At 37.4% G+C, this 21,984-nt stretch overlaps 1 protein-coding gene across 1 annotated transcript in view; it reads right to left on the minus strand.

Moving 5' to 3' along the window:
* Positions 1 to 21,736, minus strand: part of LOC110463482 (elongator complex protein 2-like) — a 44,229-nt gene extending 22,493 nt beyond the window's left edge. The window contains exons 1-8 of the mRNA XM_021518101.1: positions 21,605 to 21,736; positions 18,685 to 18,781; positions 18,292 to 18,368; positions 17,838 to 17,997; positions 17,323 to 17,403; positions 16,321 to 16,385; positions 14,179 to 14,286; positions 2,322 to 2,392 (exon numbers count right to left, since the gene is read on the minus strand). Coding sequence (XP_021373776.1) covers positions 2,322 to 2,392; positions 14,179 to 14,286; positions 16,321 to 16,385; positions 17,323 to 17,403; positions 17,838 to 17,997; positions 18,292 to 18,368; positions 18,685 to 18,781; positions 21,605 to 21,730 — 785 coding nt within the window. The 5' untranslated portion in view covers positions 21,731 to 21,736. The remainder of the gene's footprint in view (positions 1 to 2,321; positions 2,393 to 14,178; positions 14,287 to 16,320; positions 16,386 to 17,322; positions 17,404 to 17,837; positions 17,998 to 18,291; positions 18,369 to 18,684; positions 18,782 to 21,604) is intronic.
* Positions 21,737 to 21,984: the final 248 nt, after the last annotated feature.

Genomic DNA, 21,984 nt, shown 5'->3' on the forward strand with positions numbered 1-21,984 from the left:
GCTACTGGCCAAATATCATCACCCTGGGCATTTTGGTTATTGAGAAGAAGTTATTTAAAGGTTTTTTAAGACAATTGACCCCTGTGACCTTGAATATAATTGAAGGTCATTCATTTGAACAAACTTGGTAGCCCTTCACCCTAGCATGCTACTGACCAAATATCATCTCCCTGGGCAGTTTGGTTATTGAGAAGAAGTTGTTTAAAGTTTTAATATATTTGACCCCTGTGACCTTGAAAATAGATGAAGGTCATTTATTTGAACAAACTTGGTAGCCCTTTATCCCAGTTTGCTTCTGGCCAAATATCATCACCCTAGGCCTTTCGGTTATTAAGCGTGCCAGGTGAGCTAAATATACCACCCACCAAAGATACAGCAAGAAAAAAGGGATCTCCACCCACCTAGGGTGCTGCAAGCATAATACTTACAGAACTGTAGAAAAATCTTCAGAATAGAATACAGTAAAATGTAATTACAAAATAAAAAGTTATATATATGGGGCAAGGAGGTAATTCCTACAGTGTAGGAGGGTATATAAAACGGGATTTAAAATCAACAAGAACCAGAAATAAAACTCCTATTTTTGGTATGTGGGGGGGTGTATTTGTGAACAATTGACTGCCAAGGTCTTTTTTATGTGTAATTAACTGCTCAGAAACAAATAATGAAAACAACAGAAATATTATAAGATAGATACTATTTATTTTATTAACAAATTTTAAGTATGCAAGTTTTAAATTTGATTTTTGAAGTTTCAATTTTGGTCAAATTTTTGTGAAAAATGCACCTAAGTAAACTTTGATTAATTCTATAAAAAAAACCACGAAATTATCTGTCAAAAGTAAATAGATCGGCTTAAAAAATAAATTTAAAAGAGAACGCTCCATCACTGTACAATTCTACAATAAGTGGCATTGAGATGCTGCACTCAAACGGTAGAGGCTGTAACAATGTTCACAACAAACATTGTACATTTCCTTTGTTGATGTACAGTGCTGTTTTGTATAGGCTTGTATGTGGCAAAGGGTTAAACACAATCTACATTGACCTACTTCACTATCTATGTCTTTATTATCAAGGTAAGTCTGGCGGTTAGCTGTCGCTCCACAGGGAAGTTATTTACTATGTACAACTGCAGGTCTAAACAGGTATATCTACGCATTGCCGCAGTGATGGGCATATCTAGAGCAGAAATTTGTTGATTTTGCCGCAGTGATGGGCATATCCAGAGCAGAAATTTGTTGATATTACTGAATTAGTCAGCAGCATTGTCGAATTCAGCATTTGACTTAAAGTTTTGATCAAACCTTTATAATAACCGCAGGAAAGTGACAGATTTATCAGCAAAGCTAGAGGAAGTTCATCATGTGATTGTGAATCCCAGGGCTGGATAACTATAGACAATGTAAGTGAACCTTCTGAAGTGTGGAACGGTAAACCTGGATCCATCATCACAGTAACCCTGTCACATCAGTGATCATGAGGTGGTTATTCTATAGTGTTTTACATTACTATTAAGTTTAACAAACATATACTACTGGATGGGACAGTCAAGTTAAGTTTCCATTTCTTTTACATTGCAAACTCATATTTGTGAGTGTTTTTGATAACAATATTTCTATACAAGAAAAACAATCATCTTAAAGATTTCAACAAATACTTTAGCTTTTCATCAGAATGGCAACCCCTATAAGCCAAATACCAATCCGTATTAAAGGTCAAACGACATGTATTCACCACAAGGGGAGACAGCTAGACTTGTATTGTGAAAAATGTCAGGAACTGGTTTGTCTAAAATGCCTTTTTTCTATTCACAAAACCCATACAGTTTGTGAGCTAAGTGAAATCACTCATCAGGAAGAACCAGACATTAAAAACTTTATAGACAGAACAGAAAACCATGACCTTGTGCAACTTGGGAAATACATCAACTCTACTGATACGCTCCTTAAAGACAACACCAGTACTTTTGAGAAGCTGTCACAAAAGTTAAAAATGCAAACAGAAAAATTAAAACAAGAGCTGGACATGCTCACAGCACAGACACTCTCTCTTTACCACAAAATGGAAGAGGATAATACCAAGCTGATAAAGAAATACAAACAGGACCTCGAGATGTACGAGAAACAACTCAAACAACAAATTCATGAATGTAAAGCAGCTCTCCAGCGTGGTTCACACATACAGATTTATGATACATTTTGTGAGATCCATTCTCCTACACACAGTTTCCCTGTAAAACCTGTCCTGGGTACTGCCAACTTCACTACAAATGAAAATCCTCAAGATCACTTGAAAGAAGCCTGGGGAAAAGTTTTCACCTCAGGTCAAGGTCAAACTTTAACTGACCAGGATCGGTCAGTCTCACCATCTGATGATCTGGGACAACCCTCTACACAACAACAACAGTCAGGAGCAAAAGTGAAGAAAGCAGTGACAACATACAAACTACTGCCACAGACCAAGGTAGTGGAGGAGTGGAAGTCTCTGTGTAACATTGATTCTATATGTCCCACCACTGATGGTCAGGTGTGGACCAATCACTGTAAAACATTAACTCTCCTGGACAGGAACGGTAAAGTAATACAGGTGGTCAATCATAATGCCATGATGAGTGACATCAGTCTGTCACCCACCACACACACACTGTGGCTCTGTGACAGAGATAACAACATCACGGAGCTGGTATCAGGACGACTGACAGACAGATTCAGTACCAAGGAGGAACCCTTCAGTATATGTATTACAGCCAGTAACCATGTCATTGTAGGGATGACCAAACACATCTCCAAATTTACCACAGATGGTAAAATGGTGTGTACTTCTATGGCTATAGGGACTGGGAATCCATTAGTGTGGTTTACTACTATGGTTAAAGGGACTGAGAAACCATTAGTTTGTTCACCACACAGGATCTCAGAGTGTCCTGTCACTCACAATGTGGCAGTCACTGATTTCAGTCGTGAAAGTCATGGTGGTGATGGAAAGGGACATGTTGTTGTGATGGACACTGATTTCAAGGAGCTGTTTGTATATAGAGGTGACATCCCCAGTACATATAAACCAACACCACAAACAGGAGGTAAACCATTTTACCCCTGTGGTGTGGTGTATGACAGTGTGGGGAACCTGATCATAGGGGACTGTAACAACGACAGGGTCCTACTCATCAGTGGAGATGGTGAGTTCCTCAGGGTCATACACACAGACACAGACTATACACTGGCAGTAGGTTTAGACAGGGAGGATGTCCTGTGGGTAGTGTTTGGGTATGCCAGCAAAGTCAAACTACTACAGTACAGCAGTATGTGACTCCTGTAACCAAACAACTAGTATATCTAGTTACAATGACATGGAAATCAGAGACAAAGGAAACTCACATGATTACAATTCAACTACAGATTGTGAGACATTCACAGGATTATAAGTAAAATGTCTAGACTACAGATTGTGTGACATTCCCACGATTATTAGTAAAGTGTCTAGACTACAGATTGTGTGACATTCACGGGATTATAAGTAAAATGTCTAGACTACAGATTGTGTGACATTCAAAGGATTATAAGTAAAATGTCTAGACTAGAGATTGTGTGACATTCACAGGATTATAAGTAAAAGGTATGGACTACAGATTGTGTGAGATTCCCAGGATTATAAGTAAAATGTCTAGCCTACAGATTGTGTGACATTCCCAGGATTATAAGTAAAATGTCTAGACTACAGATTGTGTGACATTCACAGGATTATATTTTTTAGACCAAATGGGCCTTATTACAACTAAACTACCAATCAACTGTTTGTCAGTACTGTTTGCAAACAAAACTGTGACCTTTAAAGTGGATTGTATATAATATCACTCTTTACCTGGATATAGATAATCAAAGTTTACATTTGCTTATAAATACAGGCCAAATATTATTTTAGAGTCGATGAAATCCACAGAAAAACACTTTACAATCCTTCTGCACAATATATTAATTGGGAAAACTGACTGATAAGTAGGTCAAGGTAATTCATTTGAACAGACTTGATCTCACTTACTGGTAAATCATGCAATCTGCCAGCCTTATACTGACCCTGGGCTAATTGATTATTGACATATATGTCCCTTATGACCTTGAAAGTAGGCTAAGGTCATATATATGAGAGAACTTTATAGCACAGTAGTACTACTGGCCGACTATCAGGACCCGGGGTCTTTATATAATGGAACTGAAAAAGAGGCTTCTTGTAGATATTTACTCACCAAAGTCCATGTTGACATTTTACACTTGCCAACTCTCAAAGTTAACAATAAATTCACTTTAACACAAAATTTAGAGAAAAACATTGATTGTACATTGCTGGTCTATATAACATACCAAAGTATAATGGCGCTAGACCTTATAGTTCTTTAGAATATGTTGCTTGAATTAGCACTCCATCACAGGAACCTACTAGGAAAATATCAGGACCCTGGACCTTTGTTACTGAAGAAGAAGATTTACATTATTTAAAGTAAAAGAAACAGAACCGATCATTGCAATAGGAGAAAGAACTGTTAAGTACTTTCTGGAAAATAGTGACTATATTCTTGAAATGTCAAAATCCAAGATGACCTCCAGATGATGATGGTCGGCTAATTATAATAAATCATGATATCCCAGTAATTGAACTGTGTCCATTACTTTGGAGGTTCTTCATTGGTATCAGGAATACTGATGGTTCTGAATATGAACCTACCAAACACACCTGACAGCTTACTACAAACACACCTGACAGCATACTTCAAACACACCTAACAGCTTACTACAAACACACCTGACAGCTTATTACAAACACACCTGACAGCTTACTTCAAACGCACCTAACAGCTTACTACAAACACACCTGACAGCTTCCACTCCAAACACCCCTGACAGCTTACTACAAACACCCCCGACAGCTTACTACAAAAAACACACCTGACAGCTTACTACAAACACACCGGACAGCTTACTACAAACACACCTGACAGCTTCTACTACAAACACGCTTGACAGCTTACTACAAACACACCTGACAGATTCTACTCCAAACACACCTGACAGCTTACTACAAAAACACCCGACAGCTTACTACAAAAAACACACCTGACAGCTTACTACAAACACACTGTGTCCATTACTTTGGAGGTTCTTCATTGGTATCAGGAATACTGATGGTTCTGAATATGAACCTACCAAACGCACCTGACAGCTTACTACAAACACACCTTACAGCTTACTACAAACACCCCTGACAGCTTACTACAAGCACACCTGACAGCTTACTACAAACACACCTGCCAGCTTACTACAAACACACCTGACAGCTTACTCCAAACACACCTGACAGATTACTACAAACACACCTGACAGCTTCTACTCCAAACACCCCTGACAGCTTACTACAAACACACCTGACAGCGTCTACTACAAACACGCCTGACAGCTTACTACAAAGACACCTGACAGCTTACTACAAACGCACCTGACAGCTTACTACAAACACACCTGACACCTTCTACTCCAAACACACCTGACAGCTTACTACAAACACTCCTGACAGCATACTTCAAACACACCTAACAGCTTACTACAAACACACCTAACAGCTTACTACAAACCCGCCTGACAGCTTACTACAAATACACCTGACAGCTTACTACAAATACACCTGACAGCTTACTACAAACACACCTGACAGATTACTGCAAGCACACCTGACAGCTTCTACTCCAAACACACCTAACAGCTTACTACAAACACACCAGACAGCTTACTACAAACACACCTGACAGCTTCTACTCCAAACACCCCTGACAGCTTACTACAAACACCCCCGACAGCTTACTACAAAAAACACACCTGACAGCTTACTACAAACACACATAACAGCTTCTACTCCAAACACACCTGACAGCTTACTACAAATACACCTGACAGCTTACTACAAATACACCTGACAGCTTACTACAAATACACCTGACAGCTTACTACAAACACACCTGACACCTTCTACTCCAAACACACCTGACAGCTTACTACAAAAACACCCGACAGCTTACTACAAAAAACACACCTGACAGCTTACTACAAACACACTGTGTCCATTACTTTGGAGGTTCTTCATTGGTATCAGGAATACTGATGGTTCTGAATATGAACCTACCAAACGCACCTGACAGCTTACTACAAACACACCTGACAGCGTCTACTACAAACACGCCTGACAGCTTACTACAAAGACACCTGACAGCTTACTACAAACGCACCTGACAGCTTACTACAAATACACCTGACAGCTTACTACAAATACACCTGACAGCTTACTACAAACACACCTGACAGATTCTACTCCAAACACACCTGACAGCTTACTACAAACACACCTGACAGCTTACTACAAACGCACCTGACAGCTTACTACAAACGCGCCTGACAGCTTACTCCAAACACACCTGACAGCTTACTACAAACACACCCGACAGCTTACTACAAAAAACACACCTGACAGCTTACTACAAACACACCTGACAGCTTACTACAAACACACCTGACAGCTTACTACAAACACACCTGACAGCTTACTACAAACACACCTGACAGCTTACTACAAACACACCTGACAGCTTACTACAAACACACCTGACAGCTTACTACAAACACACCTGACAGCTTACTACAAACACACCTGACAGCTTACTACAAACACACCTGACAGCTTACTACAAACACACCTGACAGCTTACTACAAACACACCTGACAGCTTACTACAAACACACCTGACAGCTTACTACAAACACACCTGACAGCTTACTACAAACACACCTGACAGCTTACTACAAACACACCTGACAGCTTACTACAAACACACCTGACAGCTTACTACAAACACACCTGACAGCTTACTACAAACACACCTGACAGCTTACTACAAACACACCTGACAGCTTACTACAAACACACCTGACAGCTTACTACAAACACACCTGACAGCTTACTACAAACACACCTGACAGCTTACTACAAACACACCTGACAGCTTACTACAAACACACCTGACAGCTTACTACAAACACACCTGACAGCTTACTACAAACACACCTGACAGCTTACTACAAACACACCTGACAGCTTACTACAAACACACCTGACAGCTTACTACAAACACACCTGACAGCTTACTACAAACACACCTGACAGCTTACTACAAACACACCTGACAGCTTACTACAAACACACCTGACAGCTTACTACAAACACACCTGACAGCTTACTACAAACACACCTGACAGCTTACTACAAACACACCTGACAGCTTACTACAAACACACCTGACAGCTTACTACAAACACACCTGACAGCTTACTACAAACACACCTGACAGCTTACTACAAACACACCTGACAGCTTACTACAAACACACCTGACAGCTTACTACAAACACACCTGACAGCTTACTACAAACACACCTGACAGCTTACTACAAACACACCTGACAGCTTACTACAAACACACCTGACAGCTTACTACAAACACACCTGACAGCTTACTACAAACACACCTGACAGCTTACTACAAACACACCTGACAGCTTACTACAAACACACCTGACAGCTTACTACAAACACACCTGACAGCTTACTACAAACACACCTGACAGCTTACTACAAACACACCTGACAGCTTACTACAAACACACCTGACAGCTTACTACAAACACACCTGACAGCTTACTACAAACACACCTGACAGCTTACTACAAACACACCTGACAGCTTACTACAAACACACCTGACAGCTTACTACAAACACGCCTGACAGCTTCTACTCCAAACACACCTGGCAGCTTACTACAAACACACCTGACAGCTTACTACAAACACACCTAACAGCTTACTACAAACACACCAGACAGCTTACTACAAACACACCTGACAGCTTACTACAAATACGCCTGACAGCTTACTACAAACACACCTGACAGCTTACTACAAACACACCTAACAGCTTACTACAAACACACCTGACAGCTTCTACTCCAAATACACCTGGCAGCTTACTACAAACGCACCCGACAGCTTCTACTCCAAACACGCCTGACAGCTTACTACAAAAAACACACCTGACAGCTTACTACAAACACGCCTGACAGCTTACTACAAACACGCCTGACAGCTTACTACAAACACACCTGACAGCTTCTACTCCAAACACACCTGGCAGCTTACTACAAACGCACCTGACAGCTTCTACTCCAAACACGCCTGACAGCTTACTACAAACACACCTGACAGCTTACTACAAACACTGTGGCTTTATACTACAATACATCTTGGTCTCCAGGGCTCAGCAGAACACAGGGACATGTGTTGGGGTGATGTAACTCTTGGAAAAAATTGGGTTGTTTATTTTGTCATTGTCCAAGGAGACAGTGGAATGGTGTTTCTTGTGTACATGATTGCGATTAACTTTATTCCATAAAGAACGATAGGTTGTTTTGTTGTGTAATGTAATAATATTAACATGTTATTTACTTGTGTGTATTACACTATGTTGAAATGAGACAATCTATAAAAATTGATATATGCTTGGATTATCAGGAAAGTTTGATTGGAGACATGCACAGTATTTGTATTTTCTATATTCTGTTTCATCTGAGATGATGGGACATAAATCAACATTGACTTGTATTTTGTTTCTTGTGCTTAGTAATTAATAACAAGTAGTTGTGTAATTATATTCTCAATGTATTATTATGTGAATGTTAATATACCATACAATAGTGGCATAGCTTAGGCCAAATAAAAATATACCCGTGTTTCCCGTTTCCTGAGCAACCCTATTTTTTCATGCCAACCCTAATTACACATTTTACTGTTTTTTCAGTCACTGTAATGCATTTATTAGTTGTTTAATTGTTCTAAGTGTACATATAATTTGCTATGCCTTTTGTTAGTGTGGTCAGTGTCAGAGTTTTATTTGAAAATAGTAGCTAAGTGCCTTAGATAATTGTGGTTATGATATAGGTTGGGATCTGTAGATTAGGGTGATTGTCTGTAGCCTAGTGGAGGTGGGGATGAGGTGGGAGTCCAGTCTGTGATGTCAGTGTTTGTGCCTCCAGCTGATGCTGACCACCAGAGTCAAATTAAGCAGGATTTATCTCCAGTTTTTTACAGGGTTTCAGCAGCATCAACAATTTTAATGAATCAACATTTTTATTGTAGCAGGATTTTGCTAAGGGACAGATAGTAAGGTAGTTCAGCTTGGGAGTCGAAGGAGGAGAAGAGAGTTGGGTTGCGGAATTGAGTTAAAGATTCTTGAAGAAGGAGGTTGAGTTAGGGAGACCCAGTTGAGAGGTCAAGAGATATAGAGGAGAGTTAGAAAGCTAGGGTTAAAGTGAGAATTAGGAAGTTAGTAATAATAGAAGTTTTAGTTGCAGTTTGTAGATCTGTGCAGTTTTACAGTTTACAGTTGGAGATCATTAATTTGAACTGAAGACAGTGGAAATTGAGAACAGAAAGTATCAGTAATACAAAAGAGAACGTAACACTGGTGACCATCATTGGAGTCTGGATTACTAAAAACTAGTGTCCAGCTGTATTGATAATTTAGAAATGTAACACTGGTGGAAGCACTACTATAGATTATGTTGGTTATTCCATAAACATTAAGGTGGGTCAAATAATAATTAACTTTAATGTGTCGTTTTGGCCAACTCAACACAACCAGGCAGCCAACAGCCAAAAATGAAGATACTTTACCTTTCAGTTCATCAGAAGAAGTTGTTTTAAGCATTTGACACATTTGACTCCTTTGACCCTGAAAGTAAGTCAAGGTCATTTTTATTCGCAAACTTGGTCGTGCTCTATCCAAGGAAGCAACCAGCCAAATATGAATACCATTTAGTTCTTCAAAAGCAGTCGTTTATAGAGTTTGACACATTTGACTCCTTTGACCTTGAAAGTAAGTCAAGGTCATTTTTATTCGCAAACTTGGTCGTTCCCTATCCAAGAAAGAAGCCAGCCAAATATGAAGATTCTATACCATTAAGTTCTTCAGAAGAAGTCGTTTAAAGAGTTTGACACATTTGACTTCTTTGAACTTGAAAGTGGGTCAAGGTCATTTGTATTCGCAAACTTTGTCGTGCTCCTACCAATAAAGCTTTCTGCAAAATATCATGACTTTAGGCCTGTCTGTTCTTCAGGAGAAGTTGTTTAATGGAAAAGTGGACGGCTGTATACACAATATCATATTAAAATGTTTTATCCGGAGTCTGTACACACAATATCATATTATAATGTTTTATCCGGAGTCTGTACACACAATATCATATTATGATGTTTTATCTGGAGTCTGTATACACAATATCATATCATAATGTTTTATCTGGAGTCTGTATACACAATATCATATTATAATGTATTTTCCGTATTCTGTATACACAATATCATATTATAATGTTTTATCCGGCGTCTGTATACACAATACCATATTATAATGTTTTATCTGGAGTCTGTATACACAATATCATTTCATAATGTTTTATCTGGAGTCTGTATACACAATATCATTTCATAATGTTTTATCTGGAGTCTGTATACACAATATCATTTCATAATGTTTTATCTGGAGTCTGTATACACAATATCATATTATAATGTATTTTCCGTATTCTGTATACACAATATCATATTATAATGTTTAATCTGGAGTCTGTATACACAATATCATATTATAATGTATTTTCCGTATTCTGTATACACAATATCATATTATAATGTTTTATCTGGAGGCTGTATACACAATATCATATTATAATGTTTTATCCGGCGTCTGTATACACAATACCATATTATAATGTTTTATCTGGAGTCTGTATACACAATATCATATAACATTTTACACGGAGTCTGTATACACAATATCATATTATAATGTTATATCTGGAGTCTGTACACACAATATCATATTATAATGTTTTATCGGGAGTCTGTATACACAATATCATATAACATTTTACACGGAGTCTGTATACACAATATCATATTATAATGTATTTTCCGTATTCTGTATACACAATATCATATTATAATGTTTAATCTGGAGTCTGTATACACAATATCATATTATAATGTATTTTCCGTATTCTGTATACACAATATCATATTATAATGTTTAATCTGGAGTCTGTATACACAATATCATATTATAATGTTTAATCTGGAGTCTGTATACACAATATCATATTATAATGTATTTTCCGTATTCTGTATACACAATATCATATTATAATGTTTAATCTGGAGTCTGTATACACAATATCATATTATAATGTATTTTCCGTATTCTGTATACACAATATCATATTATAATGTTTTATCCGGCGTCTGTATACACAATACCATATTATAATGTTTTATCTGGAGTCTGTATACACATTATCATATAACGTTTTATCCGAAGTCCGTATATGGAGTCTGTATACACAATATCATATGATGTTTTATCCGGAGTCTGTATACACAATATCATTCTGTATACACAATATCATATTATAATGTTTAATCTGGAGTCTGTATACACAATATCATATTATAATGTTATATCTGGAGTCTGTACACACAATATCATATTATAATGTTTTATCTTGAGTCTGTATACACAATATCATATGATGTTTTATCCGGAGTCTGTATACACAATATCATTCTGTATACACAATATCATATTATAATGTTTAATCTGGAGTCTGTATACACAATATCATATTATAATGTTTTATCTGGAGTCTGTATACACAATATCATATCATAATGTTTTATCTGGAGTCTGTATACACAATATCATATGATGTTTTATCCGGAGTCTGTATACACAATATCATATTATAATGTTTCATCCGGAGTCTGTATACACAATATCATATTATAATGTTTTATCCGCAGTCTGTATACACAATATCATATTATAATGTTTTATCTGGAGTCTGTACACACAATATCATATTATAATGTTTTATCTTGAGTCTGTATACACAATATCATATTATAATGTTTTATCCGGAGTCTGTACACACAATATCATAATATCATGTTTTATCTGGAGTCTGTATACACAATATCATGTTATAATGTTTTATCCGGAGTCTGTATACACAATATCATATAACATTTTACACGGAGCCTGTATACACAATATCATATTATAATGTTTTATACGGAGTCTGTATACACAATATCATATTATTATGTTTTATCTGGAGTCTGTATACACAATATCATATTATAATGTTTCATCCGGAGTCTGTATACACAATATCATATAACATTTTACAAGGAGTCTGTATACACAATATCATATTATAATGTTTTATCTGGAGTCTGTATACACAATATCATATTATAATGTTTTATCCGTAGTCTGTATACACAATATCATATAACATTTTACACGAGTCTGTATACACAATATCATATTATAATGTTTTATCCGGAGTCTGTACACACAATATCATATTATCATGTTTTATCTGGAGTCTGTATACACAATATCATGTTATAATGTTTTATCCGGAGTCTGTATACACAATATCATATAACATTTTACACGGAGTCTGTATACACAATATCATATTATAATGTTTTATTTGGAGTCTGTACACACAATATCATATTATAATGTTTTATCTGGAGTCTGTATACACAATATCATATTATAATGTTTTATCCGGAGTCTGTATACACAATATCATATTATAATGTTTTATCTGGAGTCTGTATACACATTATCATATAACGTTTTACATGGAGTCTGTATACACATTATCATATAATGTTTACACGGAGTCTGTATACACATTATCATATAACGTTTTACACGCAGTCTGTATACACATTAGCATATAACGTTTTACACGGAGAATGTATACACATTATCATTTAACGTTTTACACGGAGTCTGTATACACATTATCATATAACGTTTTATCCGAAGTCCGTATACTTGTATGGTGGTATACAGTGATATAGTGGTATCCAGTGATATTCAATTATAGCCTTTGGCTGAGGTCTATACCTGGATTTATCGACCCGAGAAAAGATGTGTCCTCGGTCAATATATCTTTTATCGGGTCGATAAATCCAGGTATCGACCGAAGTTAAAGGCTAAACATTGATGTAAGCAATCTGAAAAAAAAAAACACAACAAAAAAGCTTTGGAAGGGGGATGGTGAGTTGTTTGGTGACACATCATAATTCTAAAATAGAAACACCCATCCTTCAACAAAAATCACACGCTCCAAGTCAATATCGGTTTTTATCGGTGGACACGTGATGCACTCCTGGCCAATCACTTGTTGAGAATAATATGAAAAAATAATAAAGTGGTATACAGTGCACCTTGTCAGATTTACTTAGTTACTTGGTCAATATCTCCTGAACAACACTCATAAACGCAAGAACAAGTTTTATTACAATTAAATTCTAATGAAGTACAAAAAGTGGTCACTTAATGCTGGTGGTCTCTAGATCTAAATACAGGTTCAATTCACCATGAAATCACAACAATATGGAACATTTAAAGCATCCTCTAAACACATTTTTTTTTTAATGGAGGTGGTCATATGTGCACTTTTAACCTTTCAACACAATTTTATTACCAGTAGATGACATTCAAAAATTGTTTGCAATCATTCATCAGTAATACACAGACAACAGCAATTTTATCCGAGGTTTTAATGAAACATAAACAATTCTGAATAACAAATTGATAATGAATCTGAACATCAAAATGAACAACGTTAAGTCCATATTCTTTATCAGTGTATGTGTGTGTGGAAAAGAGTGAGGGTATGTGTGTGTGGAAAAGAGTGAGGGGATGTGTGTGTGGAAAAGAGTGAGCGTAAGTGTGTGTGTAAAAGAGTGAGCGTATGTGTGTGTGTGGAAAAGAGTGAGAGTATGTGTGTGTGGAAAAGAGTGAGCGTATGTGTGTGTGGAAAAGAGTGAGGGTATATGTGTGTGGAAAAGAGGGTAAGTGTGTGTGGAAAAGAGTGAGGGTAAGTGTGTGTGGAAAAGAGTGAGCGTAAGTGTGTGTGGAAAAGAGTGAGGGTAAGGGAATCTGTTTAGCTGTTACAATTACTATGTACAAGGTATATGTAGTCTATATATGTCGTACTGCATTTTTGAAAAATATTAAAAATATTAAAAAAAAATTACCATCTGTTGTGAAGTCCAACGCCCTTATCCAGTCCTCATGACCTTGCAGAATGATGGCTTTTGTAAACTGTTGTAAAAGATAACGATTAGTACTGTACTAAAAATCTGCAATGATCAATCCTTGATTTGTACAAGGAAAATAATTATATAATAGCCTTCTGTTATTTACTATATTCCTCACAAAACCAATTGAATAATTTAAATGACAAAAGGCTCAGAGGGCCTGTATCACTCACCTGGATATCTAAGCAATCATGGCAAAATATTCTCCAAATGAGATCAAAGGGAATAGGCCAGACCTGAAGGCCAATCCTTGTAGCATATCTGAATTAGATTTTTCCATGCCCAGCAATTTTATGTATGGTAATGGGGTGGGGATCTCAACTTTTTTCAAGCTGTGACTCAGAAACTAGGTCCCTAGGGTTGTGGCCAGACCCAAGGATCAATCTAATATCATGACTTCATTCGTCTCTTTATGCCCAGCATTTGTATATCTAGTTTTAGGGTGGGGATCTCAACCGTTTCAAAGTTATGACCAAGGGGTTAATCTGCAAGGGTGGGGCATACTTTGGGGTCAATTCTAATATCATGACTGCATTCGTCTCTTTCTGCCCAGCATTTGTATATATAGTTTATATATATATGTTTCAAAGTTATGACCCAGGGACTATGTCTCCAAGGGAGGGGCCAGGCCAGACCCCAGGGCCATCCTGGAAGCAAATGTGCATTCTTCTCTTTGTACTCAGCAATTGTATATATGGTTATACGGTGAGGATCTCAACCATTTCCAAGTAATAAACTTTTTTTGGCCCCAGCCCCTAGCCTGGGGGGTCAGCTCCACCATTTGTACAATTTTGAATCCTCGCCTCCATGAATGAATGGCACAGTTCCAGAGAAGAAGTCACTTAAAGCAATATGGCCAAATAACCCTTTTTGGCCCCGACCCTCAGCCCCCTTAAGGGTCAGCCCCACCATGAGGACAATTTTGAATCCCCACCTCACATGAATGCTTCTGACCAAAATATGATCGATATCCAGTGCACACTTCCACAGGAGAAGTCATTTAGAGCAATATAGCCAAATTGCCCCCTTTGGCCCCGCCCCTCAGTCCCCTGGTAGGTCAGCCCCACCATTTGTACAATTTGGAATCTCCACTACCTAGGGATGCTTCCAGTCAAATTTAGTTAAATTCCCATCAGTGGTTAAGAAGAAGAAATCGTTTGCAGAAATTGTTGACGTACGGGTGACGGATAGACGACGGACGAACGACGGATAGATGACAGACAGACGACGGATAGACGACGAACGCCACGGTATAACATAAGCTAATACGGTAATTAATGGTAAACTAGAATGTTTTTATTGAAATGTGTATGCTCCTCTACATATGCCAACAACTAGGCGCGTGACAATACGCCTGGAGTGTATCACGATATATTGCAATAGAGAAGGAATGTATTGTGATATGTATCCCGATATATTGTCATAGGAAAAAGGTGCTCATTATAAAAAGAACTTGTTGTCAGTATGACATCAAACTGAACTTGTTGTCAGTATGACATCAAACTGAACTTGTTGTCAGTATGACATCAAACTGAACCATGTACCATACAGATCGCACAGATTTAGGATTTTTAATCGAACATTCCATCAATTATGAAATATGAGCTGATTTCCCACCACTAGTAAAAGCTTGAATAGTTTTATGGGCATATCTGTTAGAATGTATATCAATTGAGAAGGTTAAAACACTGAGCAGATCCTTGAAAAGAAGGTTTAGAAAACTAGAAAATGTCTGTAAGACATGAATGCCCCTGTCACCATGTGAAATTAGTTTTAGTGTTTGATGTTGGACATGGCAACACTATATCCCCCCCCCCCCCCCCCATTTTATGGGGGGCATAAATATTGCGATACAGCAATACAGCATTATTTTATTTCTGTATTGCAATACGATACAATATGCATATGTATTGCGATATAACAGTTTTCCCATATATTGACTTCAACTGTATGTAGATTACTGCCAGTGGTGTGTTACACCAATGACCAAACAGTAGGGTCCATTATTGTGTGATCCACAAATATATGTATTATTTACCTGGTCTTCCTGAAGCGCATAGAGGTGGACCTTCTGGTCATCACAGCCACAGGCCAGCATTGGTACTAGGGTAATACAAAGTAGACACAAGTGTTACAGGGTAATACAAAGTAGACACATGTGTTACAGGGTAATACAAAGTAGACACATGTGTTACAGGGTAATACAAAGTAGACACATGTGTTACAGGGTAATACAAAGTAGACACATGTGTTACAGGGTAATACAAAGTAGACACATGTGTTACAGGGTAATACAAAGTAGACACATGTGTTACAGGGTAATACAAAGTAGACACATGTGTTACAGGGTAATACAAAGTAGACACATGTGTTACGGGGTAATACAAAGTAGACACATGTGTTATTGGGTAATACAAAGTAGACACATGTGTTATGGGGTAATACAAAGTAAACACATGTGTTATTGGGTAATACAATGTAGACACATGTGTTATGGGTCAATACAAAGTAGACACATGTGTTATGGGGTAATACCAAGGTAAACACATGTGTTATGGGGTAATACAAAGTAGACACATGTGTTACGGGGTAATACAAAGTAGACACATGTGTTATGGGGCAATACAAAGTAGACACATGTGTTATGGGGTAATACGAAGTAGACACATGTGTTACGGGGTAATACAAAGTAGACACAAGTGTTACGGGGTAATACAAAGAAGACACATGTGTTATTGGGTAATACAAAGAAGACACATGTGTTATTGAGTAAATACAAACTAGACATGTCTTACCTTCAAAAAATATACAAAGATAAAAGGAGAAATACAGAGTAGATACACACCTTACTTGGTAGTTACATTGTAAAATCTGGTACTAGATATATGTACAAAATGTACTTTGTTAACAATTCAATATGTCAGTCCCTATAGATTCTGAGACATGTAGTTTATACTTGTATGTTTACGCATGTACATTACACCTGTCTATTTTGAGGCATATATATTAACCCACATATATTAACACATGCATGACTTACTGTCTGTTTTTGGGATGAGACTTAACGCCACATCAAGGGCAAACCCAGTACCATATGACAATGTCTGTAACAGTAAGTATTCTGAAACAAAACAAATCAAGGCATATTCAAATTCTAATTGAACCTGATTTCAGCAATTTTTCACTGTTCTTATCGGGAAGAATGCAGATAAGGAACGAAAATTCCCTTGTATTTTCGATTTTGAAGTTTCTGTGTCAGCATATCGAGCGCAAACAAAATTCCTGGAACTGCCTGATGTTACCAAAATGTTTGCTTCTAACGGTTTTCTCATGTTATTTGAGTTGAGAGGAGAAACTTCAAAATGACACTGATCAAATTGTGTTAATAGCCCTATGAATGCAACATTATCTGGTAAAGCTAAAAGGAACTCGCAGTGGAAATGTAAACATATATCTATATCATAACGGATCATGCACAACTGAAAAGATCCTAATGAATTTAGTCCTGGTAGTGTTTGGTTATACAGGTAAGTGCTTGCATGTACCAGTACTTACCAGCAGCACCTGTGCTCCTCCAGATCTTCACCTGGGAGTCTGCAGAAGCTGTCACTACATAGGTGGAGGGCGAATCATCTGTGTTACCGGCTGGGATGGTCAATGCTGCCACGGAATTGATGGGACCAGTATGGCCCTTCAGTGTTGCAATGGCTTTGTACTGCAAAAGGGAGATAATTCTAGCCTGTTATATTATTCTGAAATACCAATCAACATTAGATACTCCACCCATAGTTTACTATACATTGTTAACATGGTGTCCTTAGTTTATTATTTTCTATACATGTAGAAGACCATGTTTATCAACCCATTCACCCCTAAAGTCACATATGAACCTTACAAAAAAAGACTTGGCAAGTCCAGTTTAAAACTGTAGGGGTGAATGAGTCAATATATTATTGTAGAATTGCCTATTGACTGGTAACATAAACCTAAATGTTGAAGGTCACCTTACCTGACCCTGCTGTCCCTGCCATACAATAGCCGTAGTGTCGACTGAACCAGATACAAGCAACTCGTCTCCATCTGTTCCTAAGATAAAATTCATATTTCAACAATTAAAACCTTAAATTTTACCACATTTGCCATGTAAATATATAGAAGCAAATGCAATCAGTTTCAATTCATAGGATAGCACAAGTGTACAACATATTTCAGAGTATAATGACCAAATCAAAAGAATTTTGATAACAACTATAGGAGAGAACTAGACAATAACGGTAGCCTGATAATATATATATATACATGTATATAGAACTAGCAAAATCTCCAGCTGGAATATTAAATACCAATGGTTCTACATTGGTTCTACATTGGTTCTAAAAAAATCAGATATAGTGATACAAACCTGTTATGTCTGCCCTCCTCACCCATGTCACACAGTTGACCTTGTTTTTGTGGCCAGTTAAAGTACACAGCACCCTGGCCGCATGGCCATCACGTTCCTGGAGAAAATAACAGTGACAATTGGTCCAAAAACCTTCAAATTTGAACAATCTGTCATGTAGACTGCCTGATGTTCATACAAAAATATTTCAACCATACTACAGGCACTGAGGGGCAGTAAAATATAAACAAAGACCTTCACACTTTATCCCTGGATCCTGCTTTACCTGCCGTTGAAACTGAAAGCTCAATCTTTGCTGCAATATATACCTGTTCACATTAAACAAAACCACACAAATTTGAATACTCATCTCTTGAAATAACAAATTCTTGAATAAGCAAAGGCAAAATACTATACAACGACAAAAATTTGGTGTCATAATTAAAAATTAATTACATGTCTGTGTTAATTCAGTAGTCATTATGAAAACATCATTTTTATCAGTAATAAGTCCAGAATGGACTAGACATTTTACTAAAGTGTCATTGGCAATAAGATTGTTCTAATAAACCTATTAAACCACTATTACTACACCATGTGGGAATCCTTTTATCAGATTTTAACTTCTGTAACTAGTCATCGTAAGCTTTGATTACAGCTGCTATACCCAGGACGGCCTTGTCATGATCATCTTTTCCTTTTGATTGCTTTTCGTAAATATTGTATATATATTTTGAGTTTGAAGGAACAGGGCCCTCAGTATTCATGAACCATCCTCATGCTCAAGTTTGGGTTATGTGCTCAAACCAGCTCTTTAGTAACATAAACCTTTCATCAAATTATCACCGGAGCATGAAATTGGGCTTGAGCTCAGAACTGGAGTTTGAGCATGAGAACGGTTTCTTGAATATGGGCCCATGCAGATTAAAATCCCAGTCTGGCTAATGCAAATTGCAATGCAAATATAACAATTGCAATGATTTGATAACGGCATCCACCTAAATATTAATTCATAGGTGGTAAGGATCTGATGTGACTTTGGGGTTTGAGATTTTATTTATTTTAATAGGATTTAAGAGGAAAAAGATGGACACAGGCAAATATCTGCCTCTATATCCATATCAATGATACAATATATACATGAAATTCATTGACATTCAGTGGGAAAACAGGTAGCTAGCCCAAGTGTTTATTTTACTGTTTTCCTTGTGCATCTCTTTATTGCCATCCTAGTGTAACTAAAGGTACGGTACGGCTTTTCTATCGACATATGTAACAGCTATGACTGGAGCAGTCTATTTGTTCACATGGGTGTTTACTTTTGAGACGACCGGATTTTGGGGAGATACCGAAAGAGGTTCCGGGCTCAATACACATACGTCATAGATTAAGCCAATCAGAATGGGTGTCCGATACATGTTACATAGGGCCAGGAGGCTGGGGTATAAAAGGGGATGCACAGGCAAAATCAGGGACTTGCGTTGCCGGAAAGCTGGCTATACCAGGAGGGGAAAACCACTCCACTGAGGTGCTGAAAACAGAACACCCACGTTAAGGAACATTAGGGTACTGTTAAGGCTTGTTAGCTGAACGTATGTCAGTGTTCCGGGAGGGGGTGGTTTTCACTGTTATAGTTATAGAATAGTTACAATTACCCATAGACCTTATTTTACTACATTGGGGTTGATATCTATATAGGTTCACTAAACATACATTCTTTTCTCTACACTGTAGGTTTTGTTCTGTCTTATATTATATATACTACTGTTATTAATGTACACATTTTTTGCCATATTTGTTTTAACGGCTAGCTTAGCCGTGTGATGTTAAATAAACGTTAGTTAACTTTGAAACAAGGTGTTGACAGGTTTACAACTCGGATACTCCTCCACATCTGATGGACCTGTGTCTGACGGACGCAGCGAGGACATTCTTGGGGACTGCCACGGGTCAGTTTATCAGTAGTTTGGGGAAAACCGAAATCACTTTCATCGGTATTTGGTTATATCGGCCCAAGGTAATATCGACCAGGCCTAATTTACCCAAGTGAAATCGGCCCAAGTTAAAATTGGCCCTACTATGTATCTATATGTTAAATACATGGGATTTATACATTTATTATACATTAAAGGATTTATTTAATTACGTACTGTTGTCGTTGTTTTGTTTTTATTGCCTTACACAAACAATGATGTTCGCCTACCAGACTGTTGTTATAGGTGAGTAGCTCATAATTAACTCTTGAGTACCTCATCACCGCCTCAACTCCAGGTAGCCAAAGATATTTGTTCAGAGGTTGATATATAAATGAAACCCAAAGAAAGGGATTATTATAACATTTATGTATATTCCATGTATACATAGGGCTGATTTTACCTTGGGGGGCTGATTTCACTTGGGTAAATCGAGGCCGTTTTTACCTTGGGCCGATATAACCATAAATCCTTTCATCTACCAACGCTGGCCAGGCTTTCCCCACAGATGTCCTACCCACTGCTGGTATTACAATTCAATTGATGCTGGGAGAAATGTTATGGACATGGTTTCGTGGTATAGCTAATCAATGTTCAAAACACAGGTTAAACATAAATGTACATGTGAATGCCTTATACGTACACAGTACCATATAATTAATTTAGGCACAGGCACAAGGCTTGCCAGTTTAATAAAGTCATCATTGGTGTATTTGACAGGCGACGCTAGTGCTTATTAAAGTATACAACATAATGTATGATTTTGGCAGTCGCTCCACAGGGATTCGTTACAAATGTCTATTACACATATGCTACACTGATATATGGGTCTTGACTCATATCAGTATAGCACATGTGTATTAGACATTTGTAACGAACCCCTGTGGTCGATCTGTATGTTCAATACCTAACGTTATGTCGAACACGTGAATTAGACTTTAGTGTCATATCTAAGTCATTTAACTTACCTGTGGTTGGTAGATGGCGACGGCATGACATGTTGAGTAACAAATCAAACCACTTCGGCCCCAATCGGCACTGTGAGGACTTCTATTACATCCGCTGCTGATGTAACATGTGGAAACTGCCGCCATACTGCTTTTAATGTACATTCGAGTCGCTTTAGACGTGTCGAATTGGATAGAAGAAAACTCTAGAGAGACTACGCATGCTATAATCTACTTTCACTTTGACTGTTTTATGTCACAACAGAACGTAATATCGAACTCCCTGGTGCAAAATGATCGTTCCGGTTCGCCTTTTTTTCCAGTTTGGAGTTTCTATTTTTCTATTTCAATTACTTAAATCACAATTGTATTCATATGTATTTAATGCAAATGTAAAAGCA

This window comes from Mizuhopecten yessoensis, unplaced genomic scaffold, assembly GCF_002113885.1.
Source record: "Mizuhopecten yessoensis strain PY_sf001 unplaced genomic scaffold, ASM211388v2 scaffold10911, whole genome shotgun sequence".
Taxonomy (NCBI): domain Eukaryota; kingdom Metazoa; phylum Mollusca; class Bivalvia; order Pectinida; family Pectinidae; genus Mizuhopecten; species Mizuhopecten yessoensis.